This window comes from Zonotrichia albicollis, chromosome 26 (genome assembly GCF_047830755.1).
Source record: "Zonotrichia albicollis isolate bZonAlb1 chromosome 26, bZonAlb1.hap1, whole genome shotgun sequence".
Classification (NCBI taxonomy): Eukaryota; Metazoa; Chordata; class Aves; order Passeriformes; family Passerellidae; genus Zonotrichia; species Zonotrichia albicollis.
This window is the reverse complement of record NC_133844.1, coordinates 5,184,670-5,208,606: the sequence shown is the minus strand read 5'-3', so window position 1 is coordinate 5,208,606 and position 23,937 is coordinate 5,184,670. Positions and strand designations below refer to the sequence as shown.

At 44.7% G+C, this 23,937-nt stretch overlaps 1 protein-coding gene across 1 annotated transcript; it reads left to right on the top strand.

Annotated features, from left to right (window-relative positions):
• Positions 1-1,496: 1,496 nt before the first annotated feature.
• On the top strand, positions 1,497-23,657 carry CHMP7 (charged multivesicular body protein 7). Its single transcript, XM_074559024.1, has 10 exons — positions 1,497-1,876; positions 2,730-2,904; positions 7,460-7,645; positions 10,079-10,212; positions 10,563-10,611; positions 12,711-12,830; positions 14,174-14,272; positions 15,928-15,988; positions 17,539-17,700; positions 21,023-23,657. Exons 1-10 carry the CDS (start codon positions 1,587-1,589, stop codon positions 21,085-21,087), a joined length of 1,341 nt encoding a protein of 446 aa, XP_074415125.1. The 5' UTR covers positions 1,497-1,586; the 3' UTR covers positions 21,088-23,657.
• Positions 23,658-23,937: the final 280 nt, after the last annotated feature.

The following is a 23,937-nucleotide window of genomic DNA, read 5'->3' as shown; positions in this document are numbered from 1 at the left end:
ATTATTAAAGTAATAAAGTATAAATACGTAATATAAAAGGTATATAATATATATAATATAACAAATATAATGATACAGAATATTATAATAATTAAAATAATATTTATTATATAAAATTATATCTAATTTTATAATAAATAGGAAAAATTGGTTTGGAAGGAGCTAAAAATAAATCCTCCCTGTCCTGAGTCATTTCCTGATTTCCATTTCCATGGATTGGTTTAAAGGCAGCTCTTGGATGTGCTGCCTTCCCTGGGCAGCAGGGATATATTATATATATATATAAATATTTATTATATAAAATTATATCTAATTTTATAATAAATAGGAAAAAATGGTTTGGAAGGAGCTAAAAATAAATCCTCCCTGTCCTGAGTCATTTCCTGATTTCCATTTCCATGGATTGGTTTAAAGGCAGCTCTTGGATGTGCTGCCTTCCCTGGGCAGCAGGGATATATTTTATATATATATATATATATATATATATATATATATATATATATATACACATACATACACACACACATTATTATATATTGTGTAATAACAATATTATTATATATTGTGTAATAACATATTGTGTAATAACATATATTATATATATAATTGTTATTAGATATATATATTATATTATCTAATAACAATTAGATCCATTATATATGAAATATTGATAATATAATATTATATTATCATCTAATATAATTTTGTATCATGATGTGATATAATATCCGATTATATCACATATATAATATTGTATTATATAATTTAAATATATTATACATAATATAGTATTATAGAATATACTTATACCTACGTTGTTACATACTAATTAATATTTAGTTATGGTATTATGCAATAACAAAAATTTTATTATAAACTTTATGTTATATGTACATTATGTTATAATACATTAATTATTATTTATTATTATATGTTACATATTCATTATAATTATTAATAATATAGAACTATGATTATAATAATATCAATATAATAATATAATAATGTAATAATAGTATTACATATAATAATAAGAGAATATTGTAATATAATGTGATATAATATAATCATATAGATGACATAATATTATATCATATAACATAATATGATATATTAATATTATTTAATATAGTAATAGTATAATTACTATGTAATAATGATAATAACGATATTCAGAATGATGATGATGATGATGATGATAATGTTTAATGATGAAAGTTAAAAATATATATTTATTCTGTATATGAGATAGATGGGAAATGTATATTATATATATAATTATTATATATAGTCCCGAATAGTCCAAGCCCCGCCCCCTCACCAGTGGCCTTGACACTTTTATGACAGCCATATATGACGTCACAGTGACGTCACCACAGGAATCCAGGCGGCGATTGGGGGCGGGGCCCTTGACCCTCTCCGGGCCGTACCACAGCGGGGGCTGAGGGGGGGACGGCGCGGCCCACTCTGAGTGAGGCGGGGGGGGGCGCGGGGGTGGCACCGCGCATGCTCCGTGTGAGTCTCCCCTGAGGCGGGCGGGCGGCCGGGCCGGGCGGAGGCCGCGGCCGAGCCGGGGGCTCGCGTAGATGTGCAGCCCGGGGGAGGCCCCCCCTGGGCCGGCCCCGGCCGGGGACCTGCCCCCGGAGTGGGAGACAGATGACGAGCGCATGGCCTTCCTGTTCTCGGCCTTCAAGCAGAGCCGCGAGGTGAACAGCACCGAGTGGGACAGCAAGATGGCCTTCTGGGTCGGGCTGGTTCTGGCCCGCGGCCGGCGGAGGGGCGCGGTGAGGACGTGCCTGAGGGAGCTGCAGAACGGCTTCGAGCGGCGGGGCAGCGTCCCCTTGGGGCTCGGCACCGTCCTCAGGGAGCTGCTGAGGTAAAGGAGCTCGGGGCGGGTGTGGGGGGTGTCAGGGGATGCGGCTGGCGATGGATCCGCGCTGTGCCCGCCCGGGGCTGGAATTCTGCCCTGGCACGGGGTTCGCACAGCAGCTGTGGCTGCCCCGTGCCTGGAAGCGTCCGAGGCCGGCTTGGATGGGGCTTGGAGCAGCCTGAGGCAGTGTCGGGTGTCCTGGCATGGCAGGGGTGGCGCTGGGTGGGATTTGAGGTCCTTCCAAGCCAAAGCAGTCTGAGATTCTGTGAATTGCGGTTCATGGTTTGTGTGTGAAATCTGGGAGGCCGAGCTGGACAGGGAGTCAGAGCTCAGGAGGTGTGGGAGGACAGGAATATTCCCACAGGAATATCGCTGCTAAACAGGGAGATAAGCCCAGGAATGTTGTGGTGTCGCGGCTGCTGAGGGCACCGGGGATGTGTTGAGCTGTGTTTGCAACCAGAGGTTTTGTGCTGTGAAATTGCTCTGTTGGTGACCTGAAAATTAAAACCAGTAGATTTGAGAAGCTGTTGTTGCAATTTAGTATAAAAACAGAGCTATCCTGAAATGGCTGATTACCCCTAAAACTGACCCTCCCTGTTCATCACCTCCTTTGATGCCTCATCAGTTTTGAGTGGAAAACTGGGAGAAACTTGCAAAACGGGAAAAAAGAGTAAACAAAAAGCACTTGGGATCCAGAGGAAGCAGGGGAGGAGTGGAAACCTCTGGGTGCTTCCAGCAATGAAATCTCAAACTTGAGCTGGATTTGGTGATAGAAAATGCCACTGGAGTGGAGGATGTGCAGGATATCCAGGGTTTAGACTGGCTGTGTTCAGTTCCACCTGAATTATCTTCTCCCTAGACGTGGGAAGCTCCAGAGGGAGTCAGACTTCATGGCCAGTGTAGACAGCAGCTGGATCTCGTGGGGTGTGGGAGTTTTCATCCTGAAGCCCCTGAAGTGGACCCTCTCCAGCGTGCTGGGGGACAGCAAAATCCCTGAGGAAGAGGAGGTTCTGATTTACGTGGAGCTGCTGCAGGTGAGTGTTGTGGAGAAGCTTTCCTGAGATTGTGCATGTCCAGGAGAACCAGGAGTCATTTCCAGGGCTGGGCAGATCTTCCTTGGTGCTGCTGAGCCTGGAGAGGGATGTGGGGAGTGCCTTGGGGATGGGAAGGGATTTGGAGGTTCCTTGAAAATGATGGAGCTGCTCCAAGGGCTGGACCAGGCTGGGAGAGCTGGAGGTGCTCACCTGGAGAGGAGAAACTCCAGGGAGAGCTCAGAGCCCCTTCCAGAGCCTGAAGGGGCTCCAGGAGAGCTGGAGAGGGGCTGGGGACAAGGGTGGAGGGACAGGACACAGGGAATGGCTCCCACTGCCAGAGGGCAGGGCTGGATGGGATATTGGGAATTGGGAATTGTTCCCTGGGAGGGTGAGATGGCATTCCCAGGGAGCTGTGGCTGCCCCTGCATCCCTGGCAGTGCCCAAGGCCAGGCTGGAGCCCCTGGGGCAGTGGGAGGTGCCCCTGCCATGGCAGGGGTGGCACTGGGGGGGATTTCAGGTCCTTCCATCCCAAACCATTCCATGGCTCTGACAGTGACTTCTCACTGACTCCAGGAAAAGGGAGGGACGCAATTCCCTGCTTGTCCAGGGAGGTGAGAACTGTGCTGGGAGCTGGGAATCCCATGCTGGAGCTCATTCCTGTGCAGGACATGAGGAACTCAGAGCCTGAGCTCCATCTGCTCTGGGGATGAGCAGTGATGGGACAGGCCCAGCCTGGCTGGAGCTCATTCCTGTGCAGGACATGGGGCTCAGAGTTCCTCAGCTCCATCTGCCCCAGGGATGAGCAGGGATGGATCAATCCCAGCCTGGCTGGAGCTGTGCTCATTCCTGTGCAGGAATTCTGAGCCCCAGCTCCATTTGCTCCAGGGGATGGATCAATCCCAGCCAGGCTGGAGCTCGTTCCTGTGCAGGAACTCTGAGCCCCAGCTCCATTTGCTCCTGGGATGAACAGGGCATGGGACGGGCCCAATCTGGCTGGAGCTCATTCCTGTGCAGGACATGGGGCTCAGAGTTCCTCAGCTCCATCTGCCCCAGGGATGAGCAGGGATCACAGAAATCACAGAAATTCTAGGTTGGAAGAGACCTTTAAGATCATCAAGTCCAACCCATGTTCTAATACCTCAACTAGATCATGGCACCAAGCGCCACATCCAGTCTTTTTTTAAACACATTGAGGGATGGTGACTCTACCCCCTCCCTGGGTAGATGATTCCAGTATTTGACCACTCTTTCTGTAAAATACTTCCTCCTTAATTCTAGCCTGTATCTCCCTTGGCAGCTTGAGACTGTGCCCTCTTGTTCTGTCTGTTGTTGCCTGGAGAAAGAGACCGACCCCCAGCTCACCACAGCCACCCTTCAGGGAGTTGAAGAGAGTGATAAGGGCACCCCTGAGTCTCCTTTTCTCCAGGCTGAACAACCCCAGATGGATCAATCCCACCTGGCTGGAGCTCATTCCTGTGCAGGAGCTTTAAGCCCCCAGCTCCATCTGCCCCAGGGGATGGATCAATCCCAGCCTGGCCACCCAAATCCCCCCAGCCCACATTCCCTGGACATTATTCCAGCTGCTTTCCCATGGGCTTGGATCCTGGCCCAGCCCCTCCTCTCTCTCTGTTACTCTGTGTCTGCTGAATGAGCCCCAGGCCTTGCTGTGCTTCTCTGGGTTACTGTGTCCAGCAGAAATGCAGGAAATCTTTAAAAGCAGGAGTTTTTATTTGTTTCAGACCTGGGGAGGGATTTCCAGGAAGTGCAGGGGAAGCCCATTGATTGCCTGTGTGGTTCCTGTGCTGCTCCACAGCTCTCCAGGGAATGTCAATAACAGAGTTTTGGTTTTTGTGGGTGACTATTTTGAGAGTTCCCTGTGGCTCATTGTGAAATTCACTCCAGAATGAAGCAGGAAGTGTCCAGGCTGGGAGGAAGGAGGTGTGGGAGGGTTTGGGAAGAGCAGAGATGCTGTGTGAGCATCCCTGGGATGCCTTGGGATGGCTGCCTACAACAGAGGCTAGACAGAGCTAGAGAATAAAGTCAGTATTATTCATTAATAATAAATAATAAATTTATTAATAAAAAAGTAAAGGGAATCAAGAACAAAGTAATAAATATTTATTAATAACAAATAATAATTTAGTACATGTTAATAATAAATAATATTAATAATAGATAATATTAAAGGCTTTCAGTAGCTACACCTTGGGCAGTCAGCAGCCTCCAGGATGCGCAGTGCTCCTGAGTTTTTCAGACAGGTATGAGTTTGATTCATTTACATATCAGGAGTTAATTGTTCAATTACAGATTCAGGTTATATTTACCCCCAGTTTCTCCCTCTAATTCACTTTCTTGATGTTTTTTGGGGCCTGAGGCAGCAGAGTGTCCCTGGATCTCAGGTCTGGAGGGATTGTTCTGTGTGCCCAGAATGTGAAGCCAGTAACCAACACTCTGTTTGGAGTTCAGAGGGATGCACTAAGGCAGGGCAGGATCTGGAAAATTCCAAAGGTGGAATCCTAAGGCATCACTGTGATTTATTAAAAAATTATGGATATTGATCTAGTACCAATTAAAAAATTATGGATACTGATCTAGTACCGATATCCAACTGTGACGGACAAAAACTCTCTAAGAGTTTAGAGTTAGACAGTGGATGTTTATTGTGGGATAACTCCCAAATGCACCTTGCAATTTACAGGTGATTACAGAGTTCTTTTGGGTATTGAATACCCAAGCTGCAAATACACATTCACATCTTTGGTACATCCTGATATTGATCTAGTACTGATATCCAAAAACTCTCTGACAGTTTAAAGTTATTGTGGGATAGCTCCCAAATACACCCTGCAATTTACAGGTGATTACAGAGTCCTTTTGTCTATACAAATATTGAATACCCAAAATGCAAATGCATATTGATAACTTTGGTACATCCCATTCCCAATATGGATATTGATCTAGTACTGATATCCAAAAACTCTCTGACAGTTTAGAGTTAGACAGTGGATGTTTATTGTGGGATAACTCCCAAATGCACCCTGCAATTTATAGGTGATCACAGAGTCCTTTTGGGTATTGAATACCCAAAATACAAATACACATTCACATCTTTGGTACATCCCATTCCCCATATGGATATTGATCTAGTACCGATACCCAAAAACTCTCTGACAGATTAAAGTTAGAAATCAAACAACAATCAAAAAACAATTTACAGGTGTTTAGAGAGTCCTTGTATCCATACAGGTATTGAACACCCAAAATACAAATACACATTCATATATTTGGTACATCCCATTCCCAATATGGATATTGATCTAGTACTGATATCCAAAAACTCTCTGACAGTTTAGAGTTAAAAAGTGTATGATTATTGTGGGATAATTCCCAAGTACACACCATTTACAGGTGATTACAGAGTCCTTTATCTGTACAGGTATTGAACACCCAAAATACAAATACACATTCATAACTTTGGTACATCCCATTCCCTGCTTCCCATGGTAATTAGTTCCAAAGGTATTAAGCATGAGTAGTTTGAAATGGGTTGGTTGTCCCTTTCATGGGGAGGGGTCCCAAACTGAGGAAATAATTGAAGTCTTCCTCATTCTGACCATTTTACCTTTTCAATGCCAATATGACAAATGAGCCATTGGTAGAACCCCCATTCCCCATCTTCGATTGGTTTCAGAACAGAGGAGGCCACAATTGTCTTATGTTGCTAAAAACAATTGTCTTATGTTCCTAAAAGCTGTTTATCATTTTCTATATTCTTCATTATGATGCCGAATTTTGCCCCAAAAGGCGAGAATAACTGCCTAAGAGACTCAGTTTAAGTCAACATAGACAGGAGGTATTTTATTACGATGCGTCGGAGAAATCACAAAAGGGGTTTCTGAGTATCTCGTAACAAAAGCAAGCCTTTTATACAGTTTTGAATATAGAGTTACATCATATACATGCATAATCATGTTTTCGCATGCATATTCATAAGAGGTGTGGTGTAGGCGGAGCGTGGGCGGGGACATCTCTTTTGAGGATCATCTTGGTGGCCATTCCGGTGCCTTCATCGTGGGCAGGGGTCTCCTGATGAGTCTTCCTCCTTAAACTTTTGAACTCCTATCCTAATATGGCCAATACCCGGTGTACTTGGCTTGGTCCCCATGGCTTGGCAAGGTTCTTAGGGTCAGTTTGACATTGTTGGCTCTGAACATGCTTAGCCTACCAATTCTCCTATCCCTATCTCTCTTCTTGTCATTATGTTCCATGCTTTAGCTGATCTATTGCTCTATATGTTTCCTAAATGCTATGCCTTTTCAAATACTTCTCATCTCATGTTTTAACTCATTATTTCCTTAAAGGCTATTTGTTTTGGGGCTTCAATTATAAACCCAGCTAACCAAACATTGTGTTGACAAGCAATCAGTTATTAAACTACTAACTCTTAATTAAAATAAGTAGGTATGTCTTGATGAAGTGAACTCCAGTGAAGCTTATCTCTGACTAAACTCTTAGCTGCTGAATTCCCTGATTTGTGTGTGCCGGCTCGTTGCAGGAGAAGGCAGAGGAGGTTTACCGGCTGTACCAGAGCTCGGCGCTCTCGTCGCACCCCGTGGTGGCGCTGTCGGAGCTGCGCTCGCTGTGTGCCGGCCTGTGCCCCGACGAGAGAACCTTCTACCTGCTGCTGCTGCAGCTGCAGAAGGAGAAGCGGGTCACCATCCTGGAGCAGAACGGAGAGAAGGTACAGGGTCCAGGTGACTGCTTTGGGGTGGTATCATCCCTGTCTTGCTTCCATCTGCCTGCAGAGAAATGGATTGGAGGTATTGGTGGCTGAAGTGGGTGTGCTGTGGCTGGAAAGGTGAATTCCACCTGCTTCAGTGGGGGTGTAGGTGGCAGGAAATCGTGGTGGGAGGGCCCCAGGGTGAGGTGAGAGATGAGGATTTGACTCCATGTCTTCAGAAGGCTGGTAGAATGTTATGTTAATTAAATTATATGAAATCCTATTATATTATATCCTATTATATGATATCCTACCATATCCTATCATATTATATGAAATTATATCATATTATATTATATGAAATAATATATCATATGAAATTGTATAATATGATATATGATATTATATTATAAGAAATTACATTATATTATATGTTATTATATTATATTACATTCTATTCTATTATAATAGACTATATGAAATTATATGATATCCTATTATATCATATCCTGTCATATCATATCATATCATACCATATATCATATCATATCATATTAATAATATAATATAATATAATATAATATAATATAATATAATATAATATAATATAATATAATATAATATAATATAATATAATAATATATTACATTATATTATATTATATGAAATTATATGCTATATGATATTACATTCTATTCTATTCTATTCTATTCTATTCTATTCTATGAAATTATATGATATCCTATTATATCATATTCTGTCATACCATATCCTATCATACCATATCCTGTCGTATTATATTATATGAAATAATATCATATCATATATCATATCATATTACATTATATGAAATTATATTATATTATATGAAATTATATGACATCTTATTATATCATATCCTATCATACCATATCCTGTCGTATTATATTATATGAAATCATATCATATCATATATCATATCATATTACATTATATTATATGAAATTATGTTATATTATATGAAATTATATGATATCCTATTATATGATATCCTATTATATGATATCCTATCATACCATATCCTATTATATCATATGAAATTGTGTTGTATTATATTATATGAAATCATACAATATGATATGGTATGATATTAATTATATACTAAAAGTATACTAAAGAAAGGGAAGGGATACATCAGAAGGTAGAAAAAATAATCATGAAAGCTCATGGCTGACTCCTCAGAGTCTGACACAGGGGATGGTGATTGGTCATTAATTGAAAACAATTCACATGTGTGGATAAACAATCTCCAGACCACATTCCAGAGGACAAAACCTGGAGGAGCTGAGGCTTCTCATCTTCCCAGGAGAGGGAATCCTGGCAAGGGGGTTTTTCAGAAAATACCACGCTGACAGTAGGTTTTTTAAACATTTATAACAATTCAGATTTAATTGAAGAGTTAAAACCATGGCAGACTCTGCAGGTTGGCTTTTCCCAACCACACAAACTCCACACCTCTGGAATCAGCATGGAATTCCATGGTTTGGAAAAGCTTTTCCTATCCTATCATATTATATGAAATCATATCATATCATATGAAATTATATTATATAATATAAGAAATTATATTATATCATATCATATAATATCATATGAAATTATATTGTATTATATTATATGATATGAAATTATATGAAATTATAGAATATAAGAAATTATATTATATTATATTATATTATATTATATTATATTATATTATATTATATTATATTATATTATATCGTATTATATGATATGAAATTATGTTATATGAAATTATATTATATTAAATTACATGATATGATATATTATATTATATTATTCATATTATATTATATTACATTACATTATAGGAAATCCTATTCTATGATATCCTATTATCTCATATCCTATCATACCATATCCTGTCATACTATATTATATGAAATTATGTAATATAATATATAATATATATTACATTATATTACAATATATTATATATAACTTATAATATATTATATATAACTTATAATGTATTATATATAATTTATAATATATTATATATTATATATTACATATTATATATTATAATATAATGTATAATAATAGTATATATTGTATTTTATTATGTTTGTCACTTCCTGCAGAGGTGCAGGCACTCAGCTCTGAGATTCCCCTTTCCCTGTAGTGTTCTGAAGTCCTTGGCAGTCTGACATTGCCATCCCCTTCCAGGATCCAGGCACAGCTTGAAACCCTCCAGGTGTTCCCTTAAGGCTTTTTCTTTGCACTCTGCTCATCCTGATCCTCGTTTAATATGAAATCCTCTGGTGACTGGGACATCCTCATGACTCCAAGGCCTAAACTGGGAGTGCCAAAACTTCTTTTCCTTCCTTCCCAGTGCAATTATTCCTGATTGAGATTTCTGGGGGGTGACTCCAGCCTGTGCTGTGCTTTCAGATTGTGAAGTTTGCCCGAGGCCTCCACGCCAAGGTGTCCCCAATGAACGACGTGGACATTGGGGTTTACCAGCTGATGCAGAGTGAGCAGCTGCTGTCACAGAAGGTGGAGTCCCTTTCCCAGGAAGCAGAGAAGTAATTTGGGGAAGGGTGGTGGGAACAACATCTGTGGGATGTAGAACTCTGGGACACAATTAGAAGCTGCTTTCTCCTTGTTGTTGTTTCCTGTTCATAAACAAAACGGTCACAGCCGTGTGCTGGGGCAGCTTTCCCAGCCTTTGTTCCCTGTTCCCTGTGCAAACAAGGTGCAGGGAGTGTTTGCAAGGATTTGGAATGCAGTCAAGGACTTGTGGGATTCAGCAGTGGTTTGAGGGTGGTTGTATCCAAAATGCACCTTTGTGATCCCCTCAGACAGAGGGAGGGTGGTTGTGGGTTGTGGAAAAAGGAAGAAAATTCCTTTCCTTTCTCCTTTTTCCATCTTGCAGGTGTAAAGAGGATGCCAGGAGTGCTTGCAGAGCTGGGAAGAAGCAGCTGGTGAGTGGGATTGCCAGGGCAATGTCCTGGAGCTGCCCCAGAGCTGCAGCTCATGCCCAGGGTTACACTTGGGGGCTTCATCCCAGGGGTGTTGGCATTCATTCTAGCCAAGTGTTAATACACAGACCATTGTCTTTATTTGTCCTTACTTTTTACACCTCATGTAACTTTTCTGCTGACAAATCTCATGGCTGCTGTTAGCTCCAATCACAGCTCTGTCTCTGAGGCCTGCCCTTGCAGCTTTCCCAAACCCCTCTGATTTAAGGATTCCCACACCATGGTGCCAGCAGGAGTATTGGACTCACCAAAGTGGGAATAAGCCCAGGGGAGGGGAGAGTTCCCAGATTTGTGGGTGAAGCTGAGCTGAGGGCTCTGTGTGTGAGCTTAGGTATCTGTGTGTGTTTGTGAAGCTGAGGGCTCTGTGTGTGAGCTGAGCTCTCTGTGTGTTTGTGTGAGCTGAGCTCTGTGTGTGAGTGTGTTTGTGAAGCTGAGGGCTCTGTGTGTGAGCTTAGGTATCTGTGTGTGTGTGTTTGTGAAGCTGAGGGCTGTGTGTGAGCTCTGTGTGTGTGTGTTTGTGAAGCTGAGGGCTCTGTGTGTGAGCTTAGGTATCTGTGTGTGTGTGTTTGTGAAGCTGAGGGCTGTGTGTGTGCTGAGCTCTCTGTGTGTTTGTGTGAGCTGAGCTCTGTGTGTGAGTGTGTTTGTGAAGCTGAGGGCTCTGTGTGTGTGCTGAGCTCTCTGTGTGTTTGTGTGAGCTGAACTGAGTGTGTTTCTGTGTGTGTGTGAGTGCAGCTGAGGGCTCTGTGGGTGTGTTTGTGAAGCTGAGGGCTCTGTGTGTGAGCTGAGCTCTGTGTATGTGTTTGTGTGTGTGTGTGTTTGTGAAGCTGAAGTCTCTCTGTGAGCTGAGCTCTCTGTGTGTTTGTGAGCTGAGCTCTCAGTGTGTGAGTTGAGGTATCTGTGTGTGTTTGTGAAGCTAAGCTCTCTCTGTGAGCTGAGCTCTCTCTGTATGTGTGTGTGTGATTTGATCTCTGTGTGATCTGAGCTGTCTCTGTGTGTGAGCTGAGCTCTGTGTGTGTGAGCTGAGCTCTCTCTGTGAAGCTGAGCTCTCTCTGTATGATCTGAGCTCTGTGTGTGTGTGTGTGTGAAGCTGAGGTATCTGTGTGTGAGTTCAGGTATCTCTGTGTTTGTGAAGCTAAGCTCTGTGTGTGTGTGAGCTGAGCTCTGTGTGTGTGTGTGTGTGAAGCTGACATCTCTGTGTGAGTTTGTGAAACTGAGCTGAAGTGTCTTTGTGTGGGTTTGTGAAGCTGAGCTCTCTGTGTGTGAGCTGAGCTCTGTGTGTGTGTGTTTGTGAAGCTGAGGTATCTGTGTGTGTGATCTGAGCTCTCTGTGAAGCTGAGCTCTCTCTCTATGATCTGAGCTCTGTGTGTGTGTTTGAAGCTGAGGTATCTCTGTGTGAGCTGAGGTATCTCTGTGAAGCTAAACTCTGTGTGTGTGTGTGTGTGTGAGCTGAGCTCTGTGTGTGTGAGCTGAGCTCTCTGTGATCTGAGCTCTGTGTGTGTGTGTGTGAGCTGAGCTCTGTGTGGGTGTGTTTGTGAAGCTGAGGTATCTGTGTGTGAGCTGAGGTATCTGTGTGTGTTTGTGAAGATGAGCTCTGTGTGTGAGCTGAGCTCTCTCTTTTTAAGTTGAGGTATCTGTGTGTTTGTGAGCTGAGCTCTGTGTTTGTGAAGCTCAGCTCTCTCTGTGTGAGCTGAGCTCTGTGTGTGTGTGAGTTGAGGTCTCTGTGTTTGTATGTGTGTGTGTGTAATCTGAGCTCTGTCTGTGTGTGTGATTTGATTTCTCTCTCTGTGTGATCTGAGCTCTCTGCGTGTGTTGTGTGTATGTGTGAGCTGAGCTCTGTGATTTGAGCTCTTTCTGTCTGTGTTTGTGATCTGATCTCTGCGTGTGTGATCTGAGCTCTCTGTGTGTGCGTGTGATTTGATGTCTCTCTCTCTCTGTGTGATCTGAGCTCTGTGTGTGTGATCTGAGCTCTGTGTGTGTGTGATTTGATATCTCTGTGTGTGTGTGTGATCTGAGCTTCCTGTCCCTATTTGTGTCCCTGGCAGGCCCTGAGGTGCCTCAAGGCCAAGCGGAGGACGGAGCGGCGCATCGAGGAGCTGCACTCCAAGCTGGATGCGGTGCAGGGAATCCTGGATCGGATCTACGCCTCCCAGACCGACCAGATGGTACCGAGGCTCCTCCATGGGCTCCTCCCCTGCTCCTCCCTGCTCCTTCCCCTGCTCCTTCCCCTGCTCCTTCCTGCTCCTTCCCCTGCTCCTTCCCCTGCTCCTCCTCTGCTCCTCCCCTGCTCCTTCCCTGCTCCTTCCCTGCTCCTCCCCTGCTCCTTCCCTGCTCCTCCCCTGCTCCTCCCCTGCTCCTCCCCTGCTCCTTCCCTGCTCCTCCCCTGCTCCTCCCCTGCTCCTCCCCTGCTCCTTCCCTGCTCCTTCCCTGCTCCTCCCCTGCTCCTCCCCTGCTCCTCCCCTGCTCCTTCCCCTGCTCCTCCTCTGCTCCTCCCCTGCTCCTCCCCTGCTCCTTCCCCTGCTCCTCCCCTGCTCCTTCCCTGCTCCTCCTCTGCTCCTCCCCTGCTCCTTCCCCTGCTCCTTCCCCTGCTCCTCCCCTACTCCTCCCCTGCTCCTTCCCCTGCTCCTTCCCCTGCTCCTTCCCTGCTCCTTCCCTGCTCCTCCCCTCCTCCTCCCCTGCTCCTTCCCTGCTCCTCCCCTGCTCCTCCCCTGCTCCTTCCCCTGCTCCTCCCCTTCTCCTCCCCTGCTCCTTCCCCTGCTCCTTCCCCTGCTCCTTCCCCTGCTCCTTCCCTGCTCCTTCCCCTTCTCCTCCCCTGCTCCTCCCCTGCTCCTTCCCCTGCTCCTTCCCTGCTCCTTTCCCTGCTCCTTCCCCTGCTCCTTCCCCTGCTCCTTTCCCTGCTCCTCCCCTGCTCCTTCCCTGCTCCTCCCCTGCTCCTCCTCTGCTCCCTCCCCTGACCCCTTCATTTTTAATTCATCTCTTTCATTTTTAATTTCAAGGTATTTAATACCTGCTAGGCTGGAATTCATGAGCGTTGTGCATCTTCATCTCTTTCATTTTTAATTTCAAGGTATTTTATACCTACCAGGCTGGAGTTTGTGAGCACTGTCCATCTTCATCTCTTTTATTTTTAATTTCTAAGTCTTTAATGCCTTTCAGGCTGGAATTCATCAGCACTGTGCATCTTTCTGTCTTTTATTTTGAATTTCCTGGAGTTCATCAGCATTGTGCATCTTCATCTGTTTTATTTTGAATTTCCAGGTGTTTGTCCTCTGTTTTATTTTGAATTTCCAGGTGTTTATCATCTGTTTTATTTGAATTTCCATGTATTTAATACCTACCAGGCTGGAGTTCACCAGCACTGTGCATCTTGATCTGTTTTATTTTGAATTTCCAGGTGTTTGTCCTCTGTTGTATTTTGAATTTCCAGGTATAATAATGTTTATAATCTGGTTTTTTTGCATTTCCAGGTATAATAATGTTTATAATCTGTTTTATTTTGAATTTCCAGGTGTTCAATGCCTACCAGGCAGGGGTGGGAGCTCTGAAGCTCTCCATGAAGGACGTGACCGTGGAGAGGGCAGAGAACCTGGTGGATCAGATCCAAGAGGTAACAAAATACAAAATACAACAGAGGAGATTCCCAGAAACCTGCCCAGATATTCATTTATTCTTTGGTTGCTTTGAATTATTTCATTTTTTTCCCTTTTCCCTGAGTTAATTTTGAGCTAAAGCATCAGCAAGAAGATTTCTGTGTCTTCTGGTTTTGCTGCAATGGATTTTGATTTATTTTAAATTTTCTGGTTTTTTTTTTTTGATCTGCAATATTGAGGAAGCACCCAGCTTTCCTAGGAAGTCTTTGGGTGTATTAAAAATTTGTATTAAAAATACAAATTAAACATTTGGAGCTGGAATGAACAGTGTGCATGAAACAGCCTGACATTTTATTTTATTTATTTTATTTTTCTTTATTTTATTTGACTTTATTTTACTTTATTGTACTTTACTTTATCCTACTTTACTTTATTGTACTTTATTGTACTTTGCCTTTTATTTTATTGTACTTTATTGTATTTTATTGTATTTTTAAATTTTAATTGTATTGTACTTTATTTTATTTTATTTACTTATGATTTTAATTTTATTTTTAAAATTTTATTCTCTTTCTTTTTAATTTCTTATTTTATTTTATTTATTTTTATTTTATTTTTAAAATTTTATTTCTTTTAAAATTTTTATTTTATTACTTTGATTTTTTTATTTTATTCATTTTTATTTATTTATTCTATTTTATTTCTGTTCTATTTTATTTCTGTTTTATTTTATTTTATTATTATTTTACTTTATTTCATTGTACTTTATTGTACTTTGTCTTTTATTTTATTGTACTCTATTTTATTGTTTTTTTAATTTTAATTGCATTGTACTTTATTTTATTTATTTATGATTTTAATTTTATTTTAAAAATTTTATTCTATTTCTTTTTAATTTCTTATTTTATTTTATCTTATTTTGTAATTTAATTTTATTTTATTTTTAAAATTTTATTTTATTTCTTTTAATTTTTTATTTTATTTTATTACTTTGTTTTTTTATTCTATTTTATTAGTGTTTTATTTATTTTATTTTATTTTACTTATTTTATCATTTTGTATTGTATTTTAAATTTATTTTATATTTTTATTTTATTTTTAAAATTTTATTCTATTTCTGTTTAATTTCTTATTTTATTTTATTTTATTTTATTTATTTTTTATTCTGTTTTTAAAATTTAATTTTATTTTATTTTATTTCTTTTTAATTTTTTATTTTATTACTGTTTTGGTTTTTTTCTATTTTATTCATTTTTAATTTATTTATTCTATTTTTATTCTGTTTTTATTCTGTTCTATTTTTATTCTAATTTTATTTTAAGTTTATCTCATTTTATTTTATTCTATTTATTTTATTTCTATTCTATTTCATTTTATTCTATTTTATTTCATTTTATTCTATTTTATTTTATTTTATTCTATTTTATTTCATTTTATTTCATTGTTTATAGGCTGGATTTGATGATCTCAAAGCTCTTTTGCAGTTAATTGTGTAATTCTGTGATCTCCTGCATTTCTGCATGTTCTTGTGAAACCCAAGGTGGGAATTTTGCACTGATTCCTGCTGCCTTCAGCCCAGCTTGTGATTTTGTTATTTCTGCTTTTGGTAAAGCTGCAGTGGGGCACAAAGTGAATTTCTAATCTGTATTTGACTGTGTTTATTTTCCCTCAGCTTTGTGACACTCAAGATGAAGTGGCCCAGACCCTGGCTGGAGTGGGGATCAATGGGCTGGGTATGTGCTGGCTTCTCATCCTTTGCTTCTGCTTTGCATCCCTGCTCCCTCCCATCCCTGCTCCCTCCCATCCATCCCTGCTCCCTCCCATCCCTGCTCCCTCCCATCCATCCCTGCTCCCTCCCATCCCTGCTCCCTCCCATCCCTGCTCCCTCCCATCCCTGCTCCCTCCCATCCATCCCTGCTCCCTCCCATCCCTGCTCCCTCCCATCCCTGCTCCCTCCCATCCCTGCTCTATCCCATCCCTGCTCTATCCCATCCCTGCTCCCTCCCGTCCCTGCTCCCTCCCATCCCTGCTCCCTCCCATCCCTGCTCCATCCCATCCCTGCTCCCTCCCATCCCTGCTCCCTCCCATCCCTGCTCCCTCCCATCCCTGCTCCTTGTCCTTACTCCATTCCTTCCTTCCTCCCTCCTTTCCCTTGCTCCATCCCTTTCCCTGCTTCTTCCCCTCCCTGCTCCCTCCTTTCCCTTTTTCCCTCCTTTCCCTTGCTCCCTCCCATCCCTGCTTCCTCCTTTCCCTACTCCTTGTTCTTACTCCATTCCTTCCTGCTCCCTCCTTTTCCTTACTCCCTCCTTTCCCTTGCTCCTTCCCATCCCTCTCTCCCTCCTTTCCCTTCCCCCCTCCTTTCCCTGCTCCTTCCTTTCCCTGCTCCTTCTTTTTCCTTACTCCTTCTTTTCCCTGCTCCTTCCTTTTCATTGCTCCTTCCATTCCATGCTCCCTCCCTTTTCTGCTCCCTCATTTCCCTTCCTGCCTCCTTTCCCTGCTCCATCCCTTTTTCTGCTCCCTCCCTTTCCCTTCCTCCTTCCTATCACTGCTCCATCCCTTTCCCTGCTCCTTCTTTTTCCTTACTCCTTCTTTTCCCTGCTCCTTCCATTCCCTGCTCCCTCCTTTCCCTTTCTCCCTCCTTTCCCTTTCTCCCTCCTTTCCCTTTCTCCCTCCTTTCCCTTTTTCCCCTCTTTCCCTTTTTCCCCCCTTTCCCTTTCTCCCCCTTTCCCTTTTTCCCTCCTTTCCCTTTCTCCCCCCTTTCCCTCTTTCCCTCCTTTCCCTTTTCCCTCCCATCCCGGCTCTCTCCCCACATTCAGCACCTTCCTGGGGCAATAAACTCTTCCCAAAACACCAAAGTTGGTGCCTGAAGGGAATGGGAGCAGGGATTTCTGCCCCCTGACAGTTTCTCCATCTCCAGATCCTCGTGGTCCCCGTTTGGGGCTGGGTTTCAGTTCAAAGCTGGGTAATGTTGGTTTAAATTTATTTTTAGGGCAGCTGCTGCTTTGTTTTGTTGAAGTGATGAGCTTTTTCCTCTGGCCTGGTTGCTGCTGCAGCTTGTTTGCCTCTGCTGAAAGGTGCCAGAGCTTCTTGGCCTCAGTGCCAAGGAAAAAATTCTCCTCCCTGAGATCAGGACTGAAATTTCAGTCCTTTAAAAGGAGTACAGGAAATTCCTTGTGAGTAACAATGGAGGGAAGGAATAACAGCTCAGTTTTGGATCTCAGTCTGTGCTGTGAGGATGCCACTGAATTCTCCTTGGAGCTGAAATCTTTTCTTTGCTCAGCAGAGATGGACTCTGAGGAGCTGGAGCAGGAGCTGGACAGTCTCCTGCAGGACTCCAGCAAGGACTCCCTGGATCTGCCTCCCGTCCCCCAGAAGGTGCTGAGCGCCCCCATCTCTGATGCCGAGCTGGAAGCTGAGCTGGAGCAGCTCTCTGTGTCTGCTGGAGGTGGGAATGGCAGCAGGGCCTGGGAGGGGAGCTGGCACAGCCCTGGGCAGCACAGGGGCAGCACAGGCCTGGCAGGGCTGGGAATTGTGCCTGGATCCAGGCTCAGGAGGGCTAAACCCAGTCCTGAGCTGGGAATTCTGGAACCTGGCTCTGCAGAGCTAAACCCAGTCCTGAGCTGGGAATTCTGCCTGGATTCTCTTTCATCAGAGCTTAACCCAATCTTAGGAGAGCTGGGAATTGTGCCTGGATCCAGGCTCAGGAGAGTTAAACCCAGTCTTGAGCTGGGAATTCTGCCTGGATCCTGCTTCAGGAGAGTTAAACCCAGATCTGGGAGAGCTGGGAATTCTGCCTGGATTCTCTTTCAGCAGAGCTTAACCCAGATATGGGAGAGCTGGGAATTCTGGATCCTGGCTCTGCAGAGCTAAACCCAGTCCTGAGCTGGGAATTCTGCCTGGATCCAGGCTCAGGAGAGCTAAACCAAGTCCTGGCAGAACTGGGAATTCTGCCTGGATCCTGCTTGAGCAGAGCTAAACCCAGTCCTGGGAGAGCTGGGAATTCTGCCTGGATTCTCTTTCATCAGAGCTTAACCCAGTCTTAGGAGAGCTGGGAATTCTGGATCCAGGCTCAGGAGAGCTAAACCCAGTCCTGAGCTGGGAATTCTGCCTGGATCCTGCTTCTGCAGAGCTAAACCCAGTCCCAGTCCTGGCAGAGCTGGGAATTCTGTCTGGATCCAGGCTCAGGAGAGTTAAACCCAGTCCTGGCAGAGCTGGGAATTCTGGATCCTGGCTCTGCAGAACTAAACTCAGTCCTGAGCTGGGAATTCTGCCTGGATTCTCTTTCATCAGAGCTTAACCCAGATCTGGGAGAGCTGGGAATTCTGTCTGGATCCAGGCTCTGCAGAGCTAAACCCAGTCCTGAGCTGGGAATTCTGCCTGGATTCTCTTTCAGCAGAGTTAAACCCAATCCTGAGCTGGGAATTCTGCCTGGATCCTGCTTCTGCAGAGCTAAACCCAGTCCCAGTCCTGGCAGAGCTGGGAATTCTGTCTGGATCCAGGCTCAGGAGAGTTAAACCCAGTCCTGAGCTGGGAATTCTGCCTGGATCCAGGCTCAGGAGAGCTAAACCCAGTCCTGGCAGAGCTGGGAATTCTGGATCCTGGCTCTGCAGAGCTTAACCCAGTCCTGAGCTGGGAATTCTGCCTGGATCCAGGTTCAACAGAGTTAAACCCAGTCCTGAGCTGGGAATTCTGGATCCAGGCTCTGCAGAGCTAAACCCAGTCCTGAGCTGGGAATTCTGGATCCTGGCTCTGCAGAACTAAACCCAGTCCTGAGCTGGGAATTGTGCCTGGATCCTTTGCCGGGGTGGAGGCAGAGCTGAAGGCTCTGTGAGGGAGCTGCTGCTTGGACAAATTGTTTTTTTTACATTTAACAAAGTTGTACAAAGCCAGGCAGTGTTGGAAGGGACAAACCAGAATTTTCTAAACAGGATTTGTCCAGCACTCAGCTGGAATGCTCTTCATGTGGGACAGGCCTGCTTAAGCTGGGCTTTATTTACTGATAAGGAAATAGATAATAAGAATGATAAATAAATCATATTTTATGATTTATTAATGATCTTTTGGGGTCCCTTCCAACTCAGGATATCCCATGATTCAGTAACAGTGAATGACCAGAGTTTATGGGCTTGCACTGAACTTTCCCTACACATGTCCTGGACAGTTTCAGTTTTCCTTTTGGGAATCTGTTCATGAGCAATTCCACAGGATTTGCCTTGAAGTTTTCCTTCTGTTTGGGCAGGTTATAACCCAAATTTCCAAGGCATTCCCTGGAAATTTCCTGGGCATGTCCTGTTCCACGTGGAACGTGTGATTCCAGGGGATGGAACATGAGATTCCAGGGGGATGGAACATGAGATTCCAAGGGATGGAACATGAGATTCCAAGGGATGGAACATGAGATTCCAGGGGAATGGAACATGAGATTCCAGGGGGTGGAACATGAGATTCCAGGAGATGGAACATGAGATTGCAAGGGATGGAACATGAGATTCCAGGGGATGGAACATGAGAGTCCAAGGGATGGAACATGAGATTCCAAGGGGATGGAACATGAGATTCCAGGGGATGGAACATGAGATTCCAAGGGATTTAACATGTGATTCCAGGGGGTGGAACATGAGATTCCAGGGGAAGGAACATGAGATTCCAAGGGATGGAACATGAGATTCCAGGGGATGGAACGTGAGATTCCAAGGGATGGAACATGAGATTCCAGGGGAAGGAACATGAGATTCCAAGGGATGGAACATGAGATTCCAAGGGATGGAACATGAGATTCCAGAGGATGGAACATTGATTCCAAGGGATGGAACATGAGATTCCAAGGGATGGAACATGAGATTCCAGGGGGTGGAACATTGATTCCAAGGGATGGAACATGAGATTCCAGATGATGGAACATGAGATTCCAGGGGGATGGAACATGAGATTCCAGATGATGGAACATGAGATTCCAGGGGGATGAACCATGAGATTCCAGGGGATGGAACATGAGATTCCAGGGGATGGAACATGAGATTCCAAGGGATGGAACATGAGATTCCAAGGGATGGAACATGAGATTCCAGGGGATGGAACATGAGATTCCAGGGGATGGAACATGAGATTCCAAGGGATGGAACATGAGATTCCAAGGGATGGAACGTGAGATTCCAGGGGGATGGAAAATGAGATTCCAGGGATGGAAAATGAGATTCCAGGGATGGAACATGAGATTCCAGGGGATGGAACATGAGATTCCAGGGATGGAACATGAGATTCCAGGGGGTGGAACATTGATTCCAAGGGATGGAACATGAGATTCCAAGGGATGAACATGAGATTCCAGGGGGATGGAACATGAGATTCCAAGGGATGGAACTTGAGATTCCAAGGGATGGAACTGTGATTCCAAGGGATGGAACTTGAGATTCCAGAGGATGGAGCATGAGATTCCAGGGGGATGGAAAATGAGATTCCAAGGGATGGAACATGAGATTCCAAGGGATGGAGCATGAGATTCCAGGGGGATGGAACATGAGATTCCAGGGGATGGAACATGAGATTCCAGGGGATGGAACATGAGATTCCAGGGGATGGAACATGAGATTCCAGGGGATGGAACATGAGATTCCAAGGGATGGAAAATGAGATTCCAGGGGATGGAACATGAGATTCCAGGGGATGGAGCAGAGCAGGGAATCACCTGGGCACTCTGGAATGGTATTGGGTGGTTGTGGATGGGTTTGTGAGTTCTGATCTCTCCTCTGTTGCAATTCCCTTCCCAGATGTGGCACAAAAGACTCCCTCTGCTTCTTCTGAACCCAAAACAGCTCTGGGACTGAATCTCTGAAGAGCCAACAGAATCCTGTTGCTGCAGTTTGGGAAGTGTCTCCATGTTCCTGAACTGATGACCAGAACTCCCAAGGAGAGGGGAGCAGCCCTGTCCTCCTGGCTCTGTCTTTGCTCAGCAGCAGGAGCTCCTGCCATGACAATCCACTCTGGCCCTGGCCCCAGCTGGTGTTTGTCATCTGTGCCAACATCTGGTCTCGATCTGACTCGTGACCCCAAGTCACTGCCACATCCAGTCTTCCCTCTGGGAGCACAACTCCAGCCAAGATAAAAACTCTTCTGTGTCCATAGCAGTGCTCGGTTTTGGGTTTGATTTTGGTTTCTCTTCCTTTGCTGTGGCTGATGTTGAGAATCTGAGTAGCAGCAGCGTTGCAGTGGCTCAACATTTGGCTGTTTGTGTGGTTGTTTAGAACACTTGGCACATCAGTCCTGCCCTCAAACACCTGGTGCTCGTTGTGTCCCTCCCTCTGGATCCTGCACTGGCAGCCAGGCACTGGATCTGCTCAGTTTGAGGAGATTTTGGTGCTGCTCAGAGAGGGCAGCAAGGGCAAGCACAAGGCAAAAGAATCCCTCTCTCTGTAATGACATTAAGGCCTTAAAAGGGAGACCTGCAAAAGATTCCCCCAGAGGAGTTTCAGGCTCTTGTGGCCAAGGCTGCTCTTTCTGCTGGCACTTGAAATTGGAGCTGGGGGCTCTTTTTGTATCACCCCTGTAAGCAAAACTCCTGGGGAGCTGCAGGGTGCTGGCTCTGAGCTGCCACGGAGGGATTTGGGGTGGGAAATCAATAAAAGGATCCCTTGGGAAGGCACAGCCCCATGGAACAGCCTTGGCTTTGCCTTCAGCCCTGGCACTGCACTCCCACAGGAATGTGTGTTCCCTGACAGCCCCAGACCAGCCCCTGGGGATGTTTTTGATGCACAAACCCTGAGCACCACGGCTGCAGCTGCTCCAGGGCTGCCTCTCCCCCTCTCATCTTTTGCAGGTCACTTTTTACCCCTGTGTGCACACGGAAGCCTGGGAAGCCCAAATCCCTGAAACACCGAGCTGCAGGAGGGGAATGTGCCCTTCCCTGGCACTCCTGAGCATGGCAGGGGAGTGCCTGGCTGCCTGTGGGTGGATCACAGCCCTGTGCCCCTGATCCTGACTGGGAATGTATCCCAGAACACTGGGAATGTGTTCCCACAGCACTGGGAATGTGTTCCTGTAGCACTGGGAGTGTATTCCTGTACCAGTGGGAATGTATTCCTGCACCACTGGGAATTCATTCCAGTACCACTGGGAATGAATTCCCACAGCACTGGGAGTGTATTCCTGTACCAGTGGGAATGGATTCCTGCACCACTGGGAATTTATTCCAATATCACTGGGAATTTATTCCCACAGCATTGGGAATTTATTCCAGTGCCACTGGGAATGTATTCCTGCACCACTGGGAATTCATTCCAGTACCACTGGAAATGTATTCCACAGCACTGGGGATGTATCCCAGCAGCACTGGGAATTTATTCCCACAACATTGGGAATTTATTCCAGTGCCACTGGGAATGTGTTCCTGCACCACTGGGGATGTATTCCAGTTCTACTGGGAATGAATTCCCACAGCATTGGGAATGTAGCCCAGTACCCCTGGGAATTTATTCCAGTGCCACTGGGAATGTGTTCCTGCACCACTGGGAATTTATTCCCACAGCATTGGGATTGTATTCCCACAGCATTGGGAATTTATTCCAGTACCATTGGGAATTTATTCCCAGAGCATTTGGAATGTGTCCCAGTACCATTGGGAATTTATTCCAGTACCACTGGGAATTGATCCCCACATCATTGGGAATGTATCCCTGCACGACTGGGAGTGAATTCCTGCACCACTGGGAATTTATTCCCACAGCATTGGGATTGTAGCCCAGTACCACCAGTGGGAATGTGTCCCAGTACCAATGGGAATTTATTCCAGCATCACTGGGAATTTATTCTCACAGCACTGGGAATTTATTCCCACAGCATTGGGATTGTAGCCCAGTACCACTGGGAATGTGTTCCAGTTCCACTGGGAATTTATTCCAGTACTACTGGGAATTTATTCCCACAGCATTGGGAATGTATCCCTGCACGACTGGGAATGAATTCTTGCACCACTAGGAATGTATTCCTGCACCACTGGGAATTTATTCCCACAGCACTGGGAATGTATCCCTGTACCTCTGGGTATGTATTCCAGCATCCCTGGGAATTTATTCCAGCATCCCTGGGGATGTGTCCCAGCAGCACCAGGAATGTGTCCCAGCACCAGGAATGTGTCCCAGCACTTCCATGCTGCCTCTGCAGCCCCCACTCCTCGCTGGCACCGTGGGATAACGCACTGGGGGCTGGAGTTGCCCCTCCCGGTGCCCATTCTGTGCCAGGGTGGCACTGGGGCTGCCCCAGGGGCTGTGTCCCCCCTGGCACCGCTCACCAGTGCAGGCTCCTGCCAGGGGAGGGGGAGGCTGCAGCTCTCACGTCCCCGTGGAATGATGTACAATGACTTGAAGCTCTGTGTTCCTTTCCTCTGGAAGTAAATGGGAGAAAATCCTCGGTGTTTTCTGCCTGTGTGTGACCAGAGGGGATGGGAGGGACCCGGGGGCCTCCTGTGCTTTGTCCCTGCTCCAGCTGCTGATCCAGCTGTGCTGGCATCCAGGGATAGCCCTGGGCTGCTTTATCCAAACCCAAACTGAGCACCTGCTCCACCAGACTGACCTGGGTGTAAAAACCCCATTATTAAATATTACCACATTTAATAATTTGTCTGTTTTTCCTGAGCAGGCTCTGCTGCTTTTTGGGTGGCACTGCCTTCATTCCTGATGTCATTGTGGAC